Here is a 19,945-nt window from a genome sequence, read left to right as displayed (position 1 = left end):
GGGTGAATCTGTTAACTACAACCAATCTCCGCGCAGCAAACTACACTTTGTTTGATTAAAAGTCAGCAACTCTAGTTTATATGTGCAGTTACTAATGAATATAGCCACATATTATTTTTATTTTGTGGCGCTGTTTAAATTCTTAACAGACTTTGCAACACATCTAACCGTGACGATGTTTAGCTAGCAGATTAGCTTCAAGTTTCACCCGGACGATTTATCGAACGCAACAATTTTCGGTACGAGGTAAACAGAAGTTTGACATTGGCCACATTCATTAGCGTTAAATATGGCTTCAATGTCTTTAAATGCGGTGAAACAAATAATGAGAGCAATGGCGAAAACTCGAGGTTTCGACAGAGTCACAAGTAAGGTAAAGATACACCCTCTGCAACATTACGCAATCGTTTTATTCGTTTTTCTTTGTGAGTACACTTTGTACGTCACTTTTGAGCACAACGCGCTACCTCGAATTCCTGCACCGTCACAGCTGCTGCATGTGTTTCCCTCAGGTGGAAGTTTTGTCTGCCAGCCCGGGTAAGGTGGTGTGTGAGATGCGGGTGGACGAGGAGCACACCAACCGGGGAGGAACGCTTCACGGCGGGATGACAGCCACCCTGATCGATGACATCTCCACCTTGGCTATCATGTACAGTGAGAGGGGAGCTCCAGGAGTCAGTGTGGATATGAACATAACGTGAGTCTGTGAAAAGCTCAGAGGGGCTCCACTGGTGCTCACAAATCGTGGCATCACCTGTAGAATTTAAATGGACACTTGTGATGTCACAGGGTAGGAAGTCTGGAGCTGCTCCATAGACAATGAATGGGAGACTGATTTTGTGGACCCACATAATGTTTTTCTTTTTTTATACCCAATTAAGCTTTTTGCTTTTGTAGTGTCCTCAGTTCTGAAATAGAAAACGTACTATATACTGAGAACATTCCCCTGGGTGATCTCGGTGTCATCGCTAACATCTTTACTTGTTCACTGTGTATGGAGCACCATCAGACTCTGTACCCTGTGACATCAGAAATATTAAGTTTTAGCCCTCTAGCTTTCGGATTTGTTCATGTTTACTAATATTTTTGGACAGTTTTAGATAATAGGAATAACATGCATGCATTTTTCATTTTTCAAAATGGGTGCAGCTTCTTAACGTGTAATAACATTTGATAAAGTATGGCTGTAGCCAGAATTGTAGAAATACTTACATCACCAAAAAGATCTCTAAAGTAGTTTAATCCTTCAGTTAACCTTTTTTTTTGGCCTCAAGTGATAAAATGTATACACACTGAGCCTTAAAATACTTCAGTTAGCACAGAAAATACCATAATGTGTACGTTTTTTTGTGGCAGAATATGAACCAAATGTTTCTAAAACTCCTAAATGCTTCATAAGAATACAGAAGACATGATCTCTGTGTCTGATTTCAGGCCTTGACCTTCAGTGTTAACCAGATTGAAGATTAACTTCATAAACTGCAAATGACCGGCAACAAATGTCAATGTCTTACAGATACATGAATGCTGCCAAGATAGGAGAGGACATACTCATCACGGCTCAGGTGCTGAAGGCAGGACGGACGCTGGCGTTTGCCACAGTGGACCTCACCAATAAGGCCACAGGGAAGCTCATTGCACAGGGGAGACACACGAAACACCTTGGCAGCAGCTGAACTGTCGCCCACATGTGCCTCTCTGTATATAACATAAGTATACTGATGTCAGAACAAGGAAATGACTGGTGTTGTTACCAGTCTGTTAGGTATTTGTCGTCATCAGTTAGACACTAACACCTATAGGGACAAATCAGTCCCGACCTCACTACTGTATAAATTGTATTGTTTCATGCACATGCAATAAAACAAATAGACAAGTTATGCTTTCAGAATTTGCATTGTATTGGGATATGCTCAGCAGTATTGATTTGAGAATCAACAGAAAAAAACCCAGAAGTTACACGCCTTATACCCTTTCAACTGAACACACTGAATCAACAAGGAGCAAAATTATATGTACTATGTACTTCATATTCTTTGACAAGCAAGCCTGCAAAACCCAATTTTAATTTGATGAGCATGGCAGCAAATTACCTTAATTTTAGTAGGTCAAATTAAACAAAAATCAGTAAGCTTTCAGCAACTTTTGTTAGGTATGTTAAACGTTAAGTAGGTCACCATTTCTCACCAACCCACATCCCAAGTAAAACAAAACATAAAACATCAGATTTCAGTAGCTCAAATGAACGGTGCATGAACGGCTTGAACGGTGACAATGGCCTTCAACATCCAACCAACATGTCTCAACTTTGTGTACAATGCCTTTCAAGTCACTCAAGATTTTAGCAAAGGCCTGCCTAGCATGTTTCAGAGAAAAGCAAATGACACCAAAACATTTTTTAAAAGTCCAGCAAAAAAACTAAGGCGGTTTTTAAGAAGCAATACCTACACCATATGATTTGACAAATATTGTTCATCTTGTTTTCTTTACTTAAAAAGGTGTATTAACACCTATTCACACCTGTCCTTGGTCAAAAGATTGTGTAAAGTTGTTCTAGAACCCCCATTGACATTACATAACAAGCTTTAACAATCATTTCATATGACAACAAGGATATAAAACACGTCCGTCTGAGAACCACCGTGAAGACCTGTGTATTGTTTGTTCCTGTTTTGATGCAACATAAAGAGTTCCTTCAATGACCGGTGCTGTTGACAGTGCGGCTCCAAGAGAACAACCAACCACTCAAAATCAATGTTCGTGCAGGTTCAAATGAACAAAAAATGGATGAGTGAGTAGAAGGGAATGAAGAGGGAGTAAAAGAAAAAATGGGGGGGAACCAATCCAAAAATGGCAGAGAGAAGAGGAGGAACATTGGGAGCGTGAAAATAACAAGGATGGGAACTGAATCAGCTTCAGGTCAGGTAGGGGAGAACGAGTAGGTAACAAAAAAAAAAAAAGGAGAGATCCAAGCACAAGTTCAAATCTTTTAAAAGGAAACGGGTGGAGATGAGTACATCATTTTGCTTCTGAAGGCTTAGGCAGGAGGGAGGGGAAGGGCTTTTCCCTATGTGGCTGGGTGATGCAGGAAGCCCTAATCAGGCATGTATGGGCGGAGGTGATCCTCGATGTCTCCCACACCCCAGCAGGTCAGCTGGTCCTGGGGCAAGTATAGGCAGAGGCTGCACAACTTGAACACTGTGGCCTTGGTTTTAGGAGTCTGCAAGAGAGGTGGACAGAGAACATAAGTGGTGAGGTGTGTGCTGGGACACTGTCTGATGTTTGATTTGATCAGATCAATGGACATTATAATTAGTGGACTGACTCACCTGTAAGTGCTGTCTATCCATGAAGAGAAATACAGACTGAGTTGGGTTGTTCATGACCATTCCAGCCTTGTCTTTACGACTCAGAGCATGCAAGCACTGCTTCTCGTAGTCTCCATGATGAAATTCGAACTTGGCCTGTAAGTCAGAGGAAAAACTTGTGAGCCAAGATGCAGAAGTCCCGTTAACTGAATATTTTTCATCCCTGTTTGACAATGATAAAAAAAACCTGAAGGCTGCCTGTCATTTTGACAGATAAGAACACTGAGGGTAATATAAAGTAACTTAAGTAATTCACACCCCTTTCCAGTTGGTTGCATGTGCATATTAATTAGCTATTGTCTTGTCTTGGATTTCGCGTATATGACCTTATTGTCTAGCTGGCTTTAGCCAAAGAGGTTATCCCTTTGCTTTAGCCATTGCATTGGTAGGCTATATAGCTACATACCATTGCAAATTATCACTGCAGCTGAGAATCAAAATGTTCTCACAAACGGTCTCTAGTTTGGAGCTCACAGTCCTGCAGCAGTCTCATGATTAACAGAGCTAGAACAGGGTGAGGATGGGCCAAGAAAATCAATATTCTGCATGCAGCTTTACAATGACACAAGATTTTACTTATTTTAAATATTAAAAGATTATAGAAGTCACATTCAGCCACTCCTCCACAGCCAAGCCCCAAAAATTGAAAACAGAGGGCTTGATGTGGTGGAGAATGAAACAAGCAGGTTGCTACTGATAACATTTATCAGCTAAAGGTTAAATGACAGATAATAATAGATTATGACTGTCGATAGTAGATAGTTTAACACAACCTTTGCCATGAAGCACATTTTGTTACATCCAGACAAGGGCAGGATGATAACCCAATCACAATTAATTGCTAAATTAATATTTTTTTATACTGGACAATGGGAAACGTCTACATTCTGAAAATTGAATTATTGCAGTATGCACAAAAAGATTATTTTCATTAAACAAAAACTGACAGTCATGGCTAAATATGATGATAAGTGTATTTTTTTTAGACATAACGATGAATGCCTTGCCAGAGAGCAGCTCTTCTTTTTCTTCCTAGACTATTTTATACATGTAGACCTAAAACTTCTGGTTTTACTCTTGCTGAATTTTGCAGGGGGAGACAAACAAATCAATACTACTTCAAAATCGGCACCAATCTTGAAAAAACGTATAAGTTGTTGTAAACTGAGTATGAGTTTTATTTGTTTGGTTGAAATAGAACATTTGAATTAGTTTAATTGGACTGGCATTGGCCAAGCTCTGACCTGAACAGGCCTAAAGGGTTCATCATCGGCCCCCTTCCATCTGGAGAACAGCAGACAGACAATCTTCTCAATATCGTTGCGTGGCCAAAGCATGAAGTCCATCTCCTGTGTGCAGCCTATCACATCCTGGGAGAAGAGAGAACAGTGTGAAACACAACTGGATTTTCTTCTCCTCAAGCTATCCCTTCCCCCGAGATGGTTCACTCACTTACCCTTCGCATTGACTGGTATCGGGGGGCGTGTAGTTGCACAACATCTTTTTGCAGGAGTTCTATCGAACTCTCGAGAGAGTAGCTGGAATCTCGCACACCTCGTAAGATGTTTTCTTCATAGTTGTTGGTCATCACTGGCACCACTTCAGCTACCTCAAAAAGTGCAGACTTCTTCTTCTGTAATGACAAATCACAGATACAAAACACATATTTTAAGTCATCATTTTGCTTTGAAAGTATGAAAAAGAACAAATCTGGATCAGACTGTTAAACCTGTAATGAATACGCACTTAAGAAAATTATTTTAAAGTGTGAGAGATGAGTGTGATTTAAGATTGCGTCATAGATAACTGTATTCTTCCATTTCACTGACAAACCTTTTCTTTGAAAACGAAGGCTATATAAATCTTGAAGTCAAACTGATCAGCCAAAGACTCCCTTTTCTTCCGAAGTTGCGCTCTAAGTCGATTTCTTGTTTGGTTTCTTCGTGAAGTTGGGTCCCCCATGGTTAGAGTTTGATGGTAGTGTCTTCTTCTCTTGTGCAGAATATTTTGGCTACACTCTCTACTTTTGTATTTGTACGCTGGATAACGGATGGAGCTTGATACCCTTTGCAGAATTAACGCATCGAACAACTCTAGGCTAGATCTGTAAAATACCCACTAACTACCGACTGAGGAGGTCAACAAATCAGAAACAAAACTAAGTCATTTTTAATTTTTGTAAAAGGGCAGTGTTGAGGAGGGGAATGGTCGACAAGCTAAGACTACATCTCCGAATTACTTGTTCAGAAATCCATGTTTTAAGACATGACTTATAAGCCAAATGATCTTTTTTTCAACCTGCCATCGACAAGGGATTACAACAGATTTAAATGAAAGAGCAACTCAAATTTGACTAACTTTTCCTCTGAAAATGTTACTTAACTCAACAGAAATAGCTGCTACTGTAAAAACCCATACCGGCAATATATTTTTGCTAGTGAAATTGAGGACTACAGAGACTAGCAAGCAGACAAATATTCTATTATTGGGGTCATTTCAAAGTCCCTCATCCATGGCTATCCTTTTGTGTGTGTTTCTCTGTAGAGACTGCGTTATGTGCGTGTTACAGGCGGATTGGGGATACAGACGAACATGGCAGGTAAATACAGATGCCAGGCGATGTTGGCACCGGGTAACATCGAAGACTACTGCGAAAGTACCTTGACATTTCCTTGACTTTTACTGCCACTCATTTGGCCCACGGCCTGCGGTGCTGCCACTGCTGATAGTCATGATGTGGGCGTATTTTTAGCACACTAGCTAAGGTGAGCTAGCAAGCTAATCTAGGCTTTCACTTCCAACACTAACTAGTAGTGAACCAACGATATAGCTACATCTTATCTTCTGACTGATTGGCTTAATTGAGGCCTATGTGTGGTTGGCTAACTAGCGTACAGTCATCTTTCCACGCGTTTACATTTTCTCGCCAGGTTCAGTGCGACTGCCAGTGCTGTGAGAGTCAAGAGACCTGCAGGGTTGACAGACTAACTGGTTTTGCTTGTGCTCAGCATTTTAGCTAGGTATAATTTGCCTCAGTCGTGTCTTGTCAAGAACGTCGCGGACAAAAACCAGCTAGGGAATCGACAGCCAACCAACGACAAACGCTGAATGGCGAACGTTAGCTAGACAAAATCAGCCCCTTTCCGCGTCTGAAGTTTCGAGGTGTTTGCTGCGCTTGTTTTCTTTCTCTTCTTTTCTTCAGTCGTCACAACCCCCGACTCGCCCTGCTGCATGCCATGTCAAGATAAATCGACAATCCAGCTGAAATCCTCCGTTCTTTCAGTCGACATGTGGCGTGTTCTGTCTCCCGGCGGGCCCATATTTCACGGCGTGTCGTCCAACGTTTGTCCGTTTGGTTTCTTTGTGTGTTTTTGGGGGCAGCTGGTAATGGCACACGCAAGCTCGGCGATCCACAGCCTCCCCAAAATGGCTGCGCAGGCAACTACAAAGATGTGACGTAGATTGACACGTGACCGCACGAGGAAAAAAACAACAACGGCACATTATCCGTAATAATAAGGCTGTTTAAAATTAAGAATAAAAAATAAAAATAAAAATCACATTTTTATCGATCATGGTTTGACAATGTATTTTTTGGTGGGTCAGTTGCTAAACAAAAATGGTATGTTGCTGTCATATTCAGAATTTCCTCAGAAATAATAATATGCTATTATTATTTTTGATGTTGTCACTCTCTCTTTTCTTCAGTTTTTAAGAATTGTGATCCTATGGAAATGAACATTATAAGCTCTAAGCATATTTGATGTTTTTAAAAGCAAACTCAAGACCTACCTTGTTAGCCTGGCTTTTAATTGAACTTTATGTCTTTTTAAAAAAAAAAAAAAAAAAAAAGGTATTCATTATTATTATTGTGTATTCATTATTATTATTATGATGTAGTTATATATTTAGCTATTTATTTATTATTTTAATATTATACATATATATATATATATATATGATGATACATATTCTTCTATTTTTTTTTATTTTTTTTATATTTTAACTCATTTATTTATTTATTTATTTATTTATTTATTTATTTATTTATGTATTTAACAGGGACAGTGCAACTACTTTGCTGCACCAGAGCTGGCTATTAGCTAATTTTCATCTGTAGTCCCTGGGCAGGAAACAGAGAATAATTTCCCTGCTAAAAGACACTAATGTATAAAAAACACATTTACAAAAGAGAACATATACATGACACAACGACCTCAGCATTAACAACATCAAGACAACACAACAACAAATCACTGCAACAATAAAAGTAGCAGCAACAATAAAACTATAACACAAGACGCCACAATAGCAACAACAACAACAACAACAACAACAATTAGTCTACAAGATTAAGATTTAACAGGATTTCAAGATTGCCTTTGGACTGTGTTACACCTCCTGCAACCAATGTCTTCTCTCTTCTATAGGTGATTTACAGTGGGAAAATGCTTGTTGTATATCAATAATAAAGTGACAGAAGTATCCGTCAAAATATTAGAAACAATTTACCCAGCTAAAGAAGTGTTGGAGAGATTTAAGATAAATATAGATTATAGCCTACATGTGCTTTTTGTAATTCAGATAGGCAAACTATATTTCATATCTGGCTTTCATTCAAGTTTGCTTTGAACAGATATGAAAGAATTTATACATAGTAAAATGGGCATTAATATACAGTTTAATATCTTCAATGAGCTTTGACATTTTGTGTCCTGTGGGGTGGATAGCAATATTGCCTATATTAATTAGCTTCTGAACATTACTAGTAAATCCCATGTCCACAAATCTAAATGATCTGACTTCAAACCCTGCTTTAACCGGTTTATTGATGAACCCAAGCAGTAGGCTGACACAGTCTATGGCTGACACCTTGTTAGAAGATGGTAAGAGCAAAAAAAACTACAAAGGCTTTCAGTATTTTTAAGGGACATATATTTTCTTAACTTAATATTAATGGGCTTTTAATACCTTTTGGCATGATGTTTCTTCCTTTGTATGACGAGTGTTGTATACCTCTTTGTTATAAATAAAGTATTTTGAAAAAAAAAGAAAAGAAAGAAGAAACAGCAACGTCCTCGCGAATAGCGCCGTATTTGTCACGTGACCGAGTAGGCGTATTTAAGCCCCTGGCGCGGGATCCAGCAGAGAAAAGAAAAGGCACTCTTACGCTGTAGTCCTTCACACCAACGGTAAGGAGATTTAATCTTTTAATATTTTAATATTGTGTTATTTATCTCTCTTTACATCTACTGCTGTTTAAGTTTAGCTAACATTAGCTACTCCTGTGTTAGCTTCAGTAACGTTAGTGGTGGCTTCCTAACTTAACGTTCGTTTCCGAAACAAGAGGTGGCGTCACGTTTAACGATAAACATCTTTTTACAAGCTAATTAATTAGCATTACAGGTAACATTAACACGTCTAGCAATTAACGTCGCATTTTAAATATAAACTTACTAAGGTGCTAACTCAACGGTACCTTTTTATACGTTTTTCAACAAGCTAGCTGATTTGGGTAGTTTTCCGTCAAACGCGTGTAACGTTAACCGTCTGTAACTTAGTGACGTCTTTTTATTTCCCCAACAGGTCTCTTGAAAGAAAATGAGTTTCAGTGGAAAACTAAAACACAGCCACCAGAAGTCTAATGAGAATATAAAGGTGAGTGTGCATTAGTCCTGTTTTTAAATGTGTTCCTTCAAGTTAATGTGCCTGAAATGTACCGTTGTTGTAAAGTTCAGGGCTGTGGGTTCATGATATCTTCCCATTGTTGGTGTGGATAATCTCATCACACATGCTCATTTAACACATGATTAACAGCTGGTAGATATCAGTATTTGTGTAACTGGGCCACAGACCAGAAGGATCTACCCCCTAAAGGTTTGTAAATTGTGGCCATGACTTGATGTTACTCATAAAACCCATTTTTTTCCAAAGACAAGGCTCTATAGATGGCAGAAATTAAAATATATTAACATGTGCATAGACTGGAGATTTTGAAAGCAAACACAAGAGAAATACTTAGGTTTCAGGAGCTAAGAAAGCAAACAAACTGTTGATTTATATATGGCTGTACCTAAGATTTCACTTTATTATTATAAAAAAAAAAAAAAATCTGGCATCCCAGGACAGAAATGGTTTCACAAATACAAAAATACTGAACACATACAAACCTTTTGACAAACAAGAACCATACCACAGATCCTATCAAACAATATGAAAAGTGGGTGCAGTGCAAGAAATGAATAGGTACTTCCTGTTACATTGAGTGTTTGACCCAGGTACAATGAAGTTGTTTGGAGGCCATACTTTGCTTTAGACTGTGAACAATATGGTTCCTCAGCCTGTGGGACTCTAACCTCAAGTAGTTTCAGAAACTTCCTCCTCACAGCCCAAAATCAACAGAAGATCACCTTTTTATTGGCATGAAATACACCAGCAGTGGTGGGAATCTGTGGCTAAACATTAACAAAGTGAGCATGTTGGCTCCTCTGTAATGAACCTTGAGGAGAAACTTTCCCACGGCTGTTAAGACTTTGGGCCCTGCCCCTATTCCTACACCTGTGGGCCTGTTACACATGGCAGCAGTGTTGTTGGCCTCCTCACTTATGCCCTCTCCCATGGTGACAGTGTAACTAAAGTAAACCGTGCAAAGTGATGCTAAGCCCTGCTGAATAGAGGCTTTGAAAATGAGAACACAGGTCATGTTAGTTTCCCATGTGACTCAATGTTGAGTTTCTCAAGACTCATCGGGAAGGGTTATAATCTTTCTTTTTTGTTAACCATTCTCATTTGATTTGTGATCTACTCAGCTGTAAGCTAAACTTGTTTTTGTCTTGCAGAGTTTTTTCACATCTCAAAAGGCAATGGGACCCCCCAGGCAAACCCTGCAGGTCCTCCAGCCCTCAGCCATCAAAGATTTGGGAAGGTCAGCTCAGGTACGCTGTGGCTAGTACAGTATAGTTCAGAACCAGTGATCTGTAGCAGTAGCCACCTTGTGTGTGTTCAACATTTTAAAAGGTTTCTAAACAAGCTTTGGTTCTCTTTAGGTGGGAAAGGTTGTCCCCAAACGGAAACAGTGGAGTGCAGAACAGAGAGGTCCAAAGAGGGTGAAGGTAGAAGTAAAATCCACACAAACAGAAGAAACTCAGTGTTTGACAGATGGCATGTCCAATGAAGCGTATGAACTAATGGTTGTAGGTAAGGATTCCTAATCCATGCACTGCACACTACAGAGTCATGGAACCTACCCCCAAAATTATTGTCTTATCTTGAACTGAAATTTCTATCACTGTTGTAGAAACGCCTCCTTCCACCTACTGGAAAGAGATAGCTGAGGAGCGTCGGAAGGCCCTGTACAATGTTCTACAGGAGAACGAGAAGGTGAGTTAATCACTAAGAGACGGCTAATGTTTACCTGTCACTTGTTGTTCCCACGCTCCCACTGACTTACTCAACCTTTATTGGCTCCAGTCCAGCTGGCACTGGATTTTGGATTAACTTTGCACATAAATGTACTCTTTAAAATCAGTTTATTTAACTTTGAAAGCAATTGTACTGAGGTGCCAGTACTGTGAAGATAAACCTGTACTCAGTTTAGGGTTTTGTTTTTTTTGTTTTTTTTTTATTTATTTATTTATTTTTTTTTATTTTTTAAGAAATCTGAGGGTTAGGCCAGTTATCTTTTTACTTAAGTAACCAGGGAGGTCAGGACCCGCTCTGCTCTGTCACATGGTTATTGGTTATCACGATGTTGCTTTTAACCCTAACTTCGGGTAGCTCCCCTCCCCACACCATACTCGTTTGCGTTTCTGCATTTTGCTGTGGCTCTGCTTGTGTGTTTGCCTTTTCAAGCTTGGTGTCCATCATGCTTAGTGTCTTTCCTTTTTTACCAGTTGCACAAAGACATCGAGGCCAAAGATGAACAGATAACACAGCTCAAGTGCGAAAATGAAGAGCTGCAGGAGCTGGCACAGCATGTACAGTATATGGCTGATATGATTGAGGTAGGCACACTGGTATTTACTTCAGTGTCCTGGTGTGACTTTTTGTGCCCACAATAATTTTATTTTAATCATAAGCTTTTCTTACACTGGTAGATGACCTGGTTTAAGTTCAAGTCATGCTACATGCATTTGCATGCTGAATGTTTTCTTAAGCTAAAGTCCTTAACTCTACTCCAGTGATTATATTGCCATACATTGAGATAAAACTGTCACAAGAACCAGGATAATTGAGTAAACTAAAACTAGACAACACTGAGGAACCTGCTTGTATGTAGATTAATGTACTGTATCATCTCTTTTTAGAGGCTGACTGGGAAGAGCCCAGACAATCTGGAACAACTACGGGAGATTGCTCTTGATGTGGACGACGATGAGGAAGATGAGCATGATGAGCATAATGTGGATGTGGAGGAGGAGTGTGATGACAGTGAAGTGGCAGGTCAGAGTGAGAAAGAAGACTCTGATTGCAGCCTGAGTGATCCAGAGGAAGAAGAGACCTCAGACCATGAACAAGCTGGACCCTCAGGAGAGCAGGATTGACTTGCACAACTCTTGTAAGTCATGGGACTCTGACCTGCTTACAGCAGACTCTAGCTGAAGTGTACTTTGGCAGCAGCAAGTGGCCATCTGTTTGACTGAATTGGCTTTTCAAAGTAATTGTTTATGTACTTCAAACTGCAACAGTTTTGAAATGCCTGCAATTTTATATTTAAGCTTCAAACAGATTGGGCTGCCTTTATTTTTGATTTTAGCTTTGCTGAACTTCAGTTCAAGTAAAGTGGCGTTCAGTACTAGCCAGTATAGACCTCTTTCACAGCAGATATTTTGACAAGTCACAATCAAAAAGCACAGGTGAAGTTTAGAAAATTAGTGATGGCTGTATTCCATTTTGTTGCTTCAGTTTCAGCATGTTGGCTCACTGTCCTGGCTCACTGGGACACTTGAGTAGACTGAGCCTTTGCTGATAAGTCACAGCATTGAGGATAATATTTGTTGCATCTGTTGGTTGCTAATACCAAAGAAAGCATGCAAATCTTAGCTGAACTCCCATGGGGTCCTCCATCTTGATGGTCAGTGACAGCCATGTGACTAACTCCTGTGCTTTTCTTCCTATGGCAAGTCTAAATGGGTGCTGTGAACAAGGCCTATTGAGATGGGGCCCTAGAGCATGGCCTAGAAGTGTTTACACTGTAAAATGTGCAATGTTATGGCACAGTTGTGTACATAAAGCCTATGTAAAATAAACACCTTTTTTTTTAAAGAACCTTGTGGTGTGTGTGTGGGTTTTTTTTTTTTTTTTTTTTTTTTTTTAAATTTGAAGTAAGGGGTTGTGGAAATTTTATTAAATGTTGACTGGCTGTGCCCATCAGGCACTTGCAGAGCAGTTGGTGCATAATTTCTAGGGATCCCACAGTCATGAATTCCAGGACATTATTAAATTAGAAAATATTTAAAGTTTAGAAAAGGGGTAAAATGTTTGGGAATGTCAAAAACCCTTAAATCAAGCTTTGCGATGACTGTGCCCAGGCATGCTGACCCCTGGTGGACTGAACAGTATTTACCCAATTAATTTCCCAGTGACACTCGGTTTCACCACCCATTTTTATGGACTGATATTAAATTTTTGAAAAAATCCTTAGTAAAGCTCTTATATGCATCATAAGTAATTTAACATCTCATGCTCACTTAAAAGGTTTAAATACAATTTATGTACTTTGACAATATGATTTATAGACTAGAATGCGCCTTGCACATCTTCCATGCCACAGTCTGCCATGCTTTTTTAAAAAAGGAGGCGTGGCTGTAATGCAGATCGCTTGAAATGATGTTGAACACTGACTGGTTTACAGAAATCCCATCAAATAAGTCTGTACATTTGGGTGGAGTCAGGTGACAGTAGTCCTAGATCTAGACATCTTAGAAGAGTTTGCTGGAAGGGATGAGATATCTGAATGGCCTTTTAGTGGACTGTGAGGAGTTTAATTCATATCATTGACCAAAACTAGCAATTCCCATCTAGTTTGAATTATAGCATAACGTTACATATTCAATGATAAATTCTCCCACCCATAGCCTCTATACCTTAATGCCCATTAAAATTGCTGAATATTTTTTTTTATGGCAGATGTAATTTTAAAACTATGATCTGGAAAATGAAGGACTGAATAAAAACTTACCCATAAAGTTGTCCGTGGATATCTGTAAAATCCAAAAAAGCACAACTATACATGTAATCCACTTACAGTATGTAACATGTTTGTCCCCTGAGTATTTAAGTTTAAAGCCAAAACACAAGTTTTAACAAAAATGACAAACATCCATCCTGACAGGCACTTTAGACTCAGTTTTAAAGGAAAATCCACAAATTTGTAGTTTAAATTATGCAAAAATAAACTTTATTGCAACTTTTGATGAGCAGAGGAAATACTGCTAACCACAATGGAGAAGTGTAATATGCAACTAAATGGATCAGTACAGAAGCTTTTGACCACAGAGATGGATAAAGATCAATTTCAGCCAAGTGTACAAAGTTATTCTCAAAACCAGTCTCTAAATAATTAAAGATGTGCACAGTTTGACAACTTGTACTTTGTGGTGAGTCACAACTGAACAGCCAATGAATCAAACTGACTTAACACTGGTGAACTGCAAGTTTGTAAAAAGAAAGTAGCTCTCTCTCTCTCTCTCAAAAAAACAAAACAAAAAAAAAACACTGAATGGGTGGATGAATTAGATACTGTAATGCTATTCACATCATGGAAGAAACAAAAGTTACTTAAAATATGGACCATGTTTTGCAAAAGGCTGTATGGAAAAAAACAAAAACAAAACTTAAAACCATTTTCAGCTTTTAGTAACAACTTCACACATTTACAGATTATAATACAAAAGAAAAAATACATTTCATAAAAATATTACCACTTGTAATCAATATGGCTTTTGGACTGTGCCGTTAGAACCAAATAAGATTCATATATTACGGGTTTGTTTTATTTTTAAGTTGTGCTTTTAAAGACAAGTCTGAGTATTCTGGCCAAAATGCAAACGTCGTATTGAAAATACATTCTTCTTTATGAATTATGAGCTCTTAAATTTTAAAATTCTTCCTTTGGTTACAGTAAATCTAAGTAATAAAGTAACATTTCTAATATATAACGTCCCAACATGTTCGGGACCTTTTTAGGGAAAAGTATAATATTATTAGATTATTAGCAAAACTTAAACTTCTCCCAAATAATAATTCATCTAATATAATTCCTTCAAAATAAACTCCAGTTAAAGTTAAGCATGAGATCATTTGCATGGTAACAACATGGAAGCCTTTTCAAACAATAAATTTCAAATACTAGACCTGATCCAAAATATAACATAAATATACATTTCATTTACATAACGATGTCAACTGCACTATTACAGTATAACTCCAAAGAATATTAGAATTACAAGTAAATAATAAATAAGATGTGTGAACAAATGTGAGTTTTGTCATCGTGCACGAGCACAAGACTCAGTAGTACAGTTACAATGAGAAAAATTGGAATTAGGCGCTTATCTCGGGTCAGTTTTCCCTCTGTTACAGTTCGGATGGACCCAAAACAAAACACTTCCTTCTGCAGCTTCTCAGAAGAAAAGCTTAATTTCTGATCCTGCCATTAGCTCACATACTGTATGAATGTGCAGTTAGCTTAGGCCTTTACTCTGCCCAGTATCCTTGTCTCTGTACAGTTATTGAGAAAGTGCACGGTCACGATCCTAAACCAAATTTATTGCCCTGGACTTGCTCCGTACCTGGTAGGAAAAACACACTGACAAAAGAAGTGTATTTGTGGAAACATGCCTGCTCGACCACGTCAAGGCTCAAATGGTCAAAGCTGACTTTTATCAAATGTCTTCTGATGCCAGCTCGGTGCAAAAGAGTCATGTATGTACAGAGAAATTGCACTTGTTCAACTGCAAGTATGACAAAGCTGACCTGTTTCACCTCTACGCTTTTTACTTTTCCTCCACTGATAGATAGCCGAGGTCAAAATCTGTTCAAGACAGTAAACTGCTGTTAAAGTAGGGCTTTCATACCACGACATCACTTCCTCTCAGAAAGGCATTCTCAACTTAACTGTCCTGCCTGCCACAAGACGCGCGTCTTTCAATCGTACAAGAATCCCTGAAACTCAAAATGGAACGTACTAGAAAACAGAACTTAAAAATATACTTTGAATACAAACACATATGTTACACCAGCTGTGTAAAATATGCCTTATTTACATGCCTTACAACAGTGCAAATCTTCCGTAAGCCCCAGAAAACATTTCTAACGATGGACAGTGATTATACAAAGATCATAGTTAATATACTGTGTGACACAACTGACTCTGTAACAATCAAGGTGAGTAACCAGTGAGTAAGTGATACAAGTGTGCAGTGGCTTGTTGACGGAGCTTCTGTGAAAGGTGGAGATGCTCCAACTCTAGTTTCCGCAGTCTTTGGAGCAGCTTCCAGCGGCTGTGTGTCCTGTAAAATGCTTCTCCAGTTAAACTCAACGTGACCGATCTGCCTGGCTCAGAAAGCAGGGCGAGGAAAGGGGGAGTGTCTGAAAGTGGAGGTGATGGAGGAACGAGGAGTGTGTGTGTGTGTGCGTGCAGGAGGGTTATAGGTTGTGTGTTGTTTGTGGTTAAGACAGTTTGTTTGGTGTTAGGCAGTATCAGTAAGAACAGTGATCTAATGTGGCGGTGTCAAGATCCTTAAGTCTATGCCCAAAAAGAAACAGATCAACAAAGTGATCAGTCATTAACAGCCCTGTGAGGTGTGCAGTGTGGGGTCAAGCTGAGGGAGGGGGCAGTGCTGTCCTCAGAGGTCGGGCTTAAATGTTGTTTGTGATGTTTTTGGTGGCACAGTGGCTCAGAAGGCAGTGGTGACAGCGTTTCCTCGTCGTGTGCCCAGGCGAATTATTTCCCCCGGCACCGTGTCCAGCTGCTCGTACGCCAGCCGTCCTTCTTCACCTGCCACACACACACACACACACACACACACAAAGGTTACCCATAAACACCTGTACTCCCACAGCAGTGTTCAGGCTGTGACTTGTTACTTCTCAGATTGCGATGGTATCACTGCAGTCGAAATAGTTCAAGTGCAGGCCACAATAAAGGACACACTAAGTCTGGTAGCTTTGAGATACTCGCTTCAGTTCTCCAACAGAAAAGGCTGTCAGCAAGGTGAAGTGGTGAAAATATTATAAATATGTGCACTTAAACTAATGCTGAGCCTTTTTAGGTGGCTAAAAACAAACCAACTGAGGCAGCGTTTGCACAGCGCTGTTTCATTTCATCTACATGACGTGGGGGTTTTCTTCCAAGAAGATATCATAAACAAACATTGTAATTTGTTCTATTAAACCAGAGGAAGAAAATAAATCTGTCTTGGGTTTATACTGTGCAGACTACATTTATATACATCTCTGACGTGATTTATAGAGTTGGAGCAAAACATGTAGCTGAGCAACATTTGATTTGTGATACTCACCAAATGTGAGCAGGGTTTCTATGGCGACATGGCGAAGTTCTTCATCAGCTGAATCACACAGTGCTACCACGGCTTTGATGCTTTCGACTGCCTACAGACAGAAAGACAGAAAAGCTCTGTGAAGAGGGCACTTGTCAAAGTACAACGAAGACGGATGGAAGAGCGACGCTTTTAATCCTGTTAACATCACGTAACTCTTTAGCCAACGTAACCCCTTAACTAGAAACAGATTATTTTTGTACCATACCCCGGCCACTATCTGAATAGAGCGTGTGCCACATTAAAGATTAATGGTTTGCTGTAATCATTATACATAGTCTTGTGTGCAAAAATGCATTTCCAATTTCAGCTGGACCTAATGTGAAGCAGTCTCATTAGCCAAATTAAGTTGTTATCTTCACCCTGGCATGTGTGTGCAGATTTATTGCTGCTGTTGCTACAAAACCTACATGCAGCTACCAGGAAGTATCCCTCCACTATGGCTCAGCAAGCAAACACACAGGGACAACACCATACTTTTAGGAGACACAATCTGCAGGAAAGGGGGACTGTGTGTTTTGACCGCCATCTGTTACACTGGAGTCATGCTAGGAAGTGATCTCTTCATGGCCAGTGAATAGAGGCGGAATGATTACAGTGGCCAATATACATGATAGACTTGGTGAAAAAACTGAGTCGATCTTTGAAAAAGTATCTCTCAGAAAGAAACGTAGCTACCATGAACACAAACTAAAACTGAACCAGCTCCAACTCTTCATAGTACCACAGCTGTAGATGATGTAAGAGGCCACTGACCTGCAGACAGCTGAGCGCTGAACAGGCCGCCCTCTGGCTCTGAACTCCAGCCTCTGACAGCGCGTGGGTGTAGCACTCCACTGCCTGTAAACACACACAAAAACGATTAAATTAAAACATGGCTTGTGGCGTCTGTCAGAACATTTGAAATGTTTTTTTCCCCCACACACATCTCTCAAACACACTCCCTCGTGTTATCAGTACTCACTCTGGTCCTGAAGTGGCTGTGTGATGCAGAGGAGAGGTAGTCGGCTGCTGCCTTGTTGACCTGAGGGTCCTCTGCAGTGAGCAGAGAGGCCAGGGCCCTCAGGGTGCTGTTTCGGGGCCACAGGGTTGACACAGACACCTCCTGTAGTTCTGCTAGACACCGAGAATAGTCCCCACTGCACAGAGCCTCTGCAAACACCTCTGCATACGACACAAACACACAGACACATGTCAGAGGTTTAAACATTAAATTTCATGTAGAGCGTAAATGATAGGCGTCATTTCTGTGCTCCTGACATGAACTTAAATTTTTTCAGTGTGGATTTTAAAAAACCAGGAACGTATCAGTGTTTAACATGGTTTTTAAAGTGCCGTTTAAGTCGTATTTGACTTGAAAGTCATAGTATAGTATGTCATAAAAAAGGTAATAAAAAAAGTCATAAATAAAGGTCATAATATAGCATGTCACAAAAAAGGTTATTAAAAAAGTTATAGTGTGCAACCCTCAATCTGATGTTGGCTCCCTAAAAAAATCACTCAATCATCAAAACGTAGAGAACCCCATGATTTATCCACTCCGTAGACGAGGACGTGCTCCATATGTAGATATAAACGGCTCATTCTAAGGTAATTTTCAGGTGATTATACACTTAGGAAAACATAGTAATAAATATTAAATACAATTTCTGCCAAAAAATGCCCTACACACTGGACCTTTAAGTTTCTAAAAAAAAAATCTAATAATGTTAGTTCTGTCAGTCCTGTTGCTGTTTTTAGCACTGGTTACGGAGAGGGCAGTGTTAGCTACTAACCACTGGGTCAGCCACCTCTATCTATCTATCTTATCTAACTGATTTTTTTTAGGTAAAAATCAGTACAAAATGAATGCTTGTCATGGAGGGATTTACATGACTCAGTGGCAGACAGGTGTAGATCCATGTTGTGAATGTCACCCCCTTTGCTCACCCTCTCTGGCCAGTTGCAGCAGGTGTGTCTCCATGTCCTGCACTTCATGTTGTAAGATGTAGCTGTGGAACTGAAACACCGTCAAGACATCCTGTGAGAGCTCAGCAGCAGTAGGATTGTGTGCCGCCACCAGATCGCTCCTGTCCACCATCTCGCCCACGACGACACCAATCACTGGAGAGAAGAGACTTAAGTCAGTTCCAGCTGGTTTGAAACAATTTTCTCTAGTTTCACATTGTAAAGATCTCTTTAATATTGAAATGTTTTCATCAACATTATATTCTTAGCAGCTTAAATGATCTAATCTTCCCCCAGGGACAGATTTAAAACCAAATTAGTGACTCAGAAACAGAAAACACAGAAACAAGAAGTTGGCTTGTTTGCAGCAATAAAACAGGGATGATCTAACCTGTGTCAGCGCTGCGTGGGTGTCTCTCCTGCAGCACTGCTGTGTAGCGCTGGTTCATATGTTTGAACACTCTGTCCAGTGTGGTGTGGAAAAGTCCTGCAGACCCACTGCACTCTGACCACAGAGTCATCAGCTGTGGGCGCTCTGCGAGGCCCGGGAGAACTGAGCGAAGGACAAGAGAAGGTCAGACGCTACAACAGTCCCTAAAGCAAACCTCTTTTCACTTGTTGGTACTTACCATCATCGGCAGAGGTAATTGTTTCCAGTCTGTCCACACTGAGCTCTGCCAGCTCCTCTATCAGCTGAGTCTGTCCGGACAGTTTGAGGAGAAGACTGCGACGCTGCCACACACTCACCCCGCCGGTCAACAACTGTCATTACAGGAAGAAACAAAATGCATGTTGCAATAAACTGAAATAATGACAACCTTAACTATTAAAGTATTAATCTATTTATACTCCAAAGCATGATGTTAGATGTCATCAGGAGCTCTACCTTTATGAGGTGATTACAGTACTGCAGGTGAATGACGATAGCCACGTCCAGGTTCTCGTTTCCAGTGGTGAGCGGCAGAGGGCTTCCAGCCACGCTGTTGCCCACCCCGGTGTCCTCTGTCAGGGCTTCACTCAGGTGTCCTCTGGCTTCTGGATGCTGGCCACTGAGAGTAACATACCCAG

At 40.0% G+C, this 19,945-nt stretch overlaps 4 protein-coding genes across 7 annotated transcripts in view; 2 read left to right on the top strand and 2 right to left on the bottom strand.

Moving 5' to 3' along the window:
- The first annotated feature begins 209 nt into the window (after positions 1-209).
- Positions 210-1,880, top strand: acot13 (acyl-CoA thioesterase 13). Its single transcript, XM_049601489.1, has 3 exons — positions 210-373; positions 513-697; positions 1,517-1,880. The coding sequence occupies exons 1-3, from the start codon at positions 290-292 to the stop codon at positions 1,674-1,676; spliced, it is 429 nt and encodes a 142-aa protein (XP_049457446.1). The 5' UTR covers positions 210-289; the 3' UTR covers positions 1,677-1,880.
- On the bottom strand, positions 1,878-6,815 carry lg17h6orf62 (linkage group 17 C6orf62 homolog). The gene is made up of 5 exons (XM_049601488.1): positions 5,202-6,815; positions 4,825-5,001; positions 4,613-4,738; positions 3,330-3,464; positions 1,878-3,220 (listed from the first exon to the last, which is right to left on the bottom strand). The coding sequence occupies exons 1-5, from the start codon at positions 5,328-5,330 to the stop codon at positions 3,095-3,097; spliced, it is 693 nt and encodes a 230-aa protein (XP_049457445.1). The 5' UTR covers positions 5,331-6,815; the 3' UTR covers positions 1,878-3,094.
- Positions 6,816-8,431: 1,616 nt separating this feature from the next.
- gmnn (geminin DNA replication inhibitor) lies at positions 8,432-12,626 on the top strand. The gene is made up of 7 exons (XM_049603234.1): positions 8,432-8,560; positions 8,955-9,026; positions 10,208-10,303; positions 10,415-10,565; positions 10,666-10,748; positions 11,261-11,371; positions 11,675-12,626. The coding sequence occupies exons 2-7, from the start codon at positions 8,970-8,972 to the stop codon at positions 11,909-11,911; spliced, it is 735 nt and encodes a 244-aa protein (XP_049459191.1). The 5' UTR covers positions 8,432-8,560; positions 8,955-8,969; the 3' UTR covers positions 11,912-12,626.
- Positions 12,627-14,042: 1,416 nt separating this feature from the next.
- The window catches only part of ripor2 (RHO family interacting cell polarization regulator 2), a 105,052-nt gene continuing 99,149 nt past the window's right edge, over positions 14,043-19,945 (bottom strand). For all 4 annotated transcript variants that reach the window (XM_049601702.1, XM_049601703.1, XM_049601701.1 and 1 more), the window contains exons 15-22: positions 19,764-19,926; positions 19,507-19,639; positions 19,269-19,430; positions 18,860-19,033; positions 17,895-18,094; positions 17,687-17,770; positions 16,892-16,982; positions 14,043-16,368 (exon numbers count right to left, since the gene is read on the bottom strand). In XM_049601702.1, coding sequence (XP_049457659.1) covers positions 16,268-16,368; positions 16,892-16,982; positions 17,687-17,770; positions 17,895-18,094; positions 18,860-19,033; positions 19,269-19,430; positions 19,507-19,639; positions 19,764-19,926 — 1,108 coding nt within the window. In that variant the 3' untranslated portion in view covers positions 14,043-16,267. The remainder of the gene's footprint in view (positions 16,369-16,891; positions 16,983-17,686; positions 17,771-17,894; positions 18,095-18,859; positions 19,034-19,268; positions 19,431-19,506; positions 19,640-19,763; positions 19,927-19,945) is intronic.

The sequence above is a fragment of the Epinephelus fuscoguttatus genome, linkage group LG17, assembly GCF_011397635.1.
Source record: "Epinephelus fuscoguttatus linkage group LG17, E.fuscoguttatus.final_Chr_v1".
In the NCBI taxonomy this organism is placed as follows: domain Eukaryota; kingdom Metazoa; phylum Chordata; class Actinopteri; order Perciformes; family Serranidae; genus Epinephelus; species Epinephelus fuscoguttatus.
Note: the sequence above shows the minus strand (reverse complement) of the source record. Positions and strands in the feature narration are given on the sequence as shown.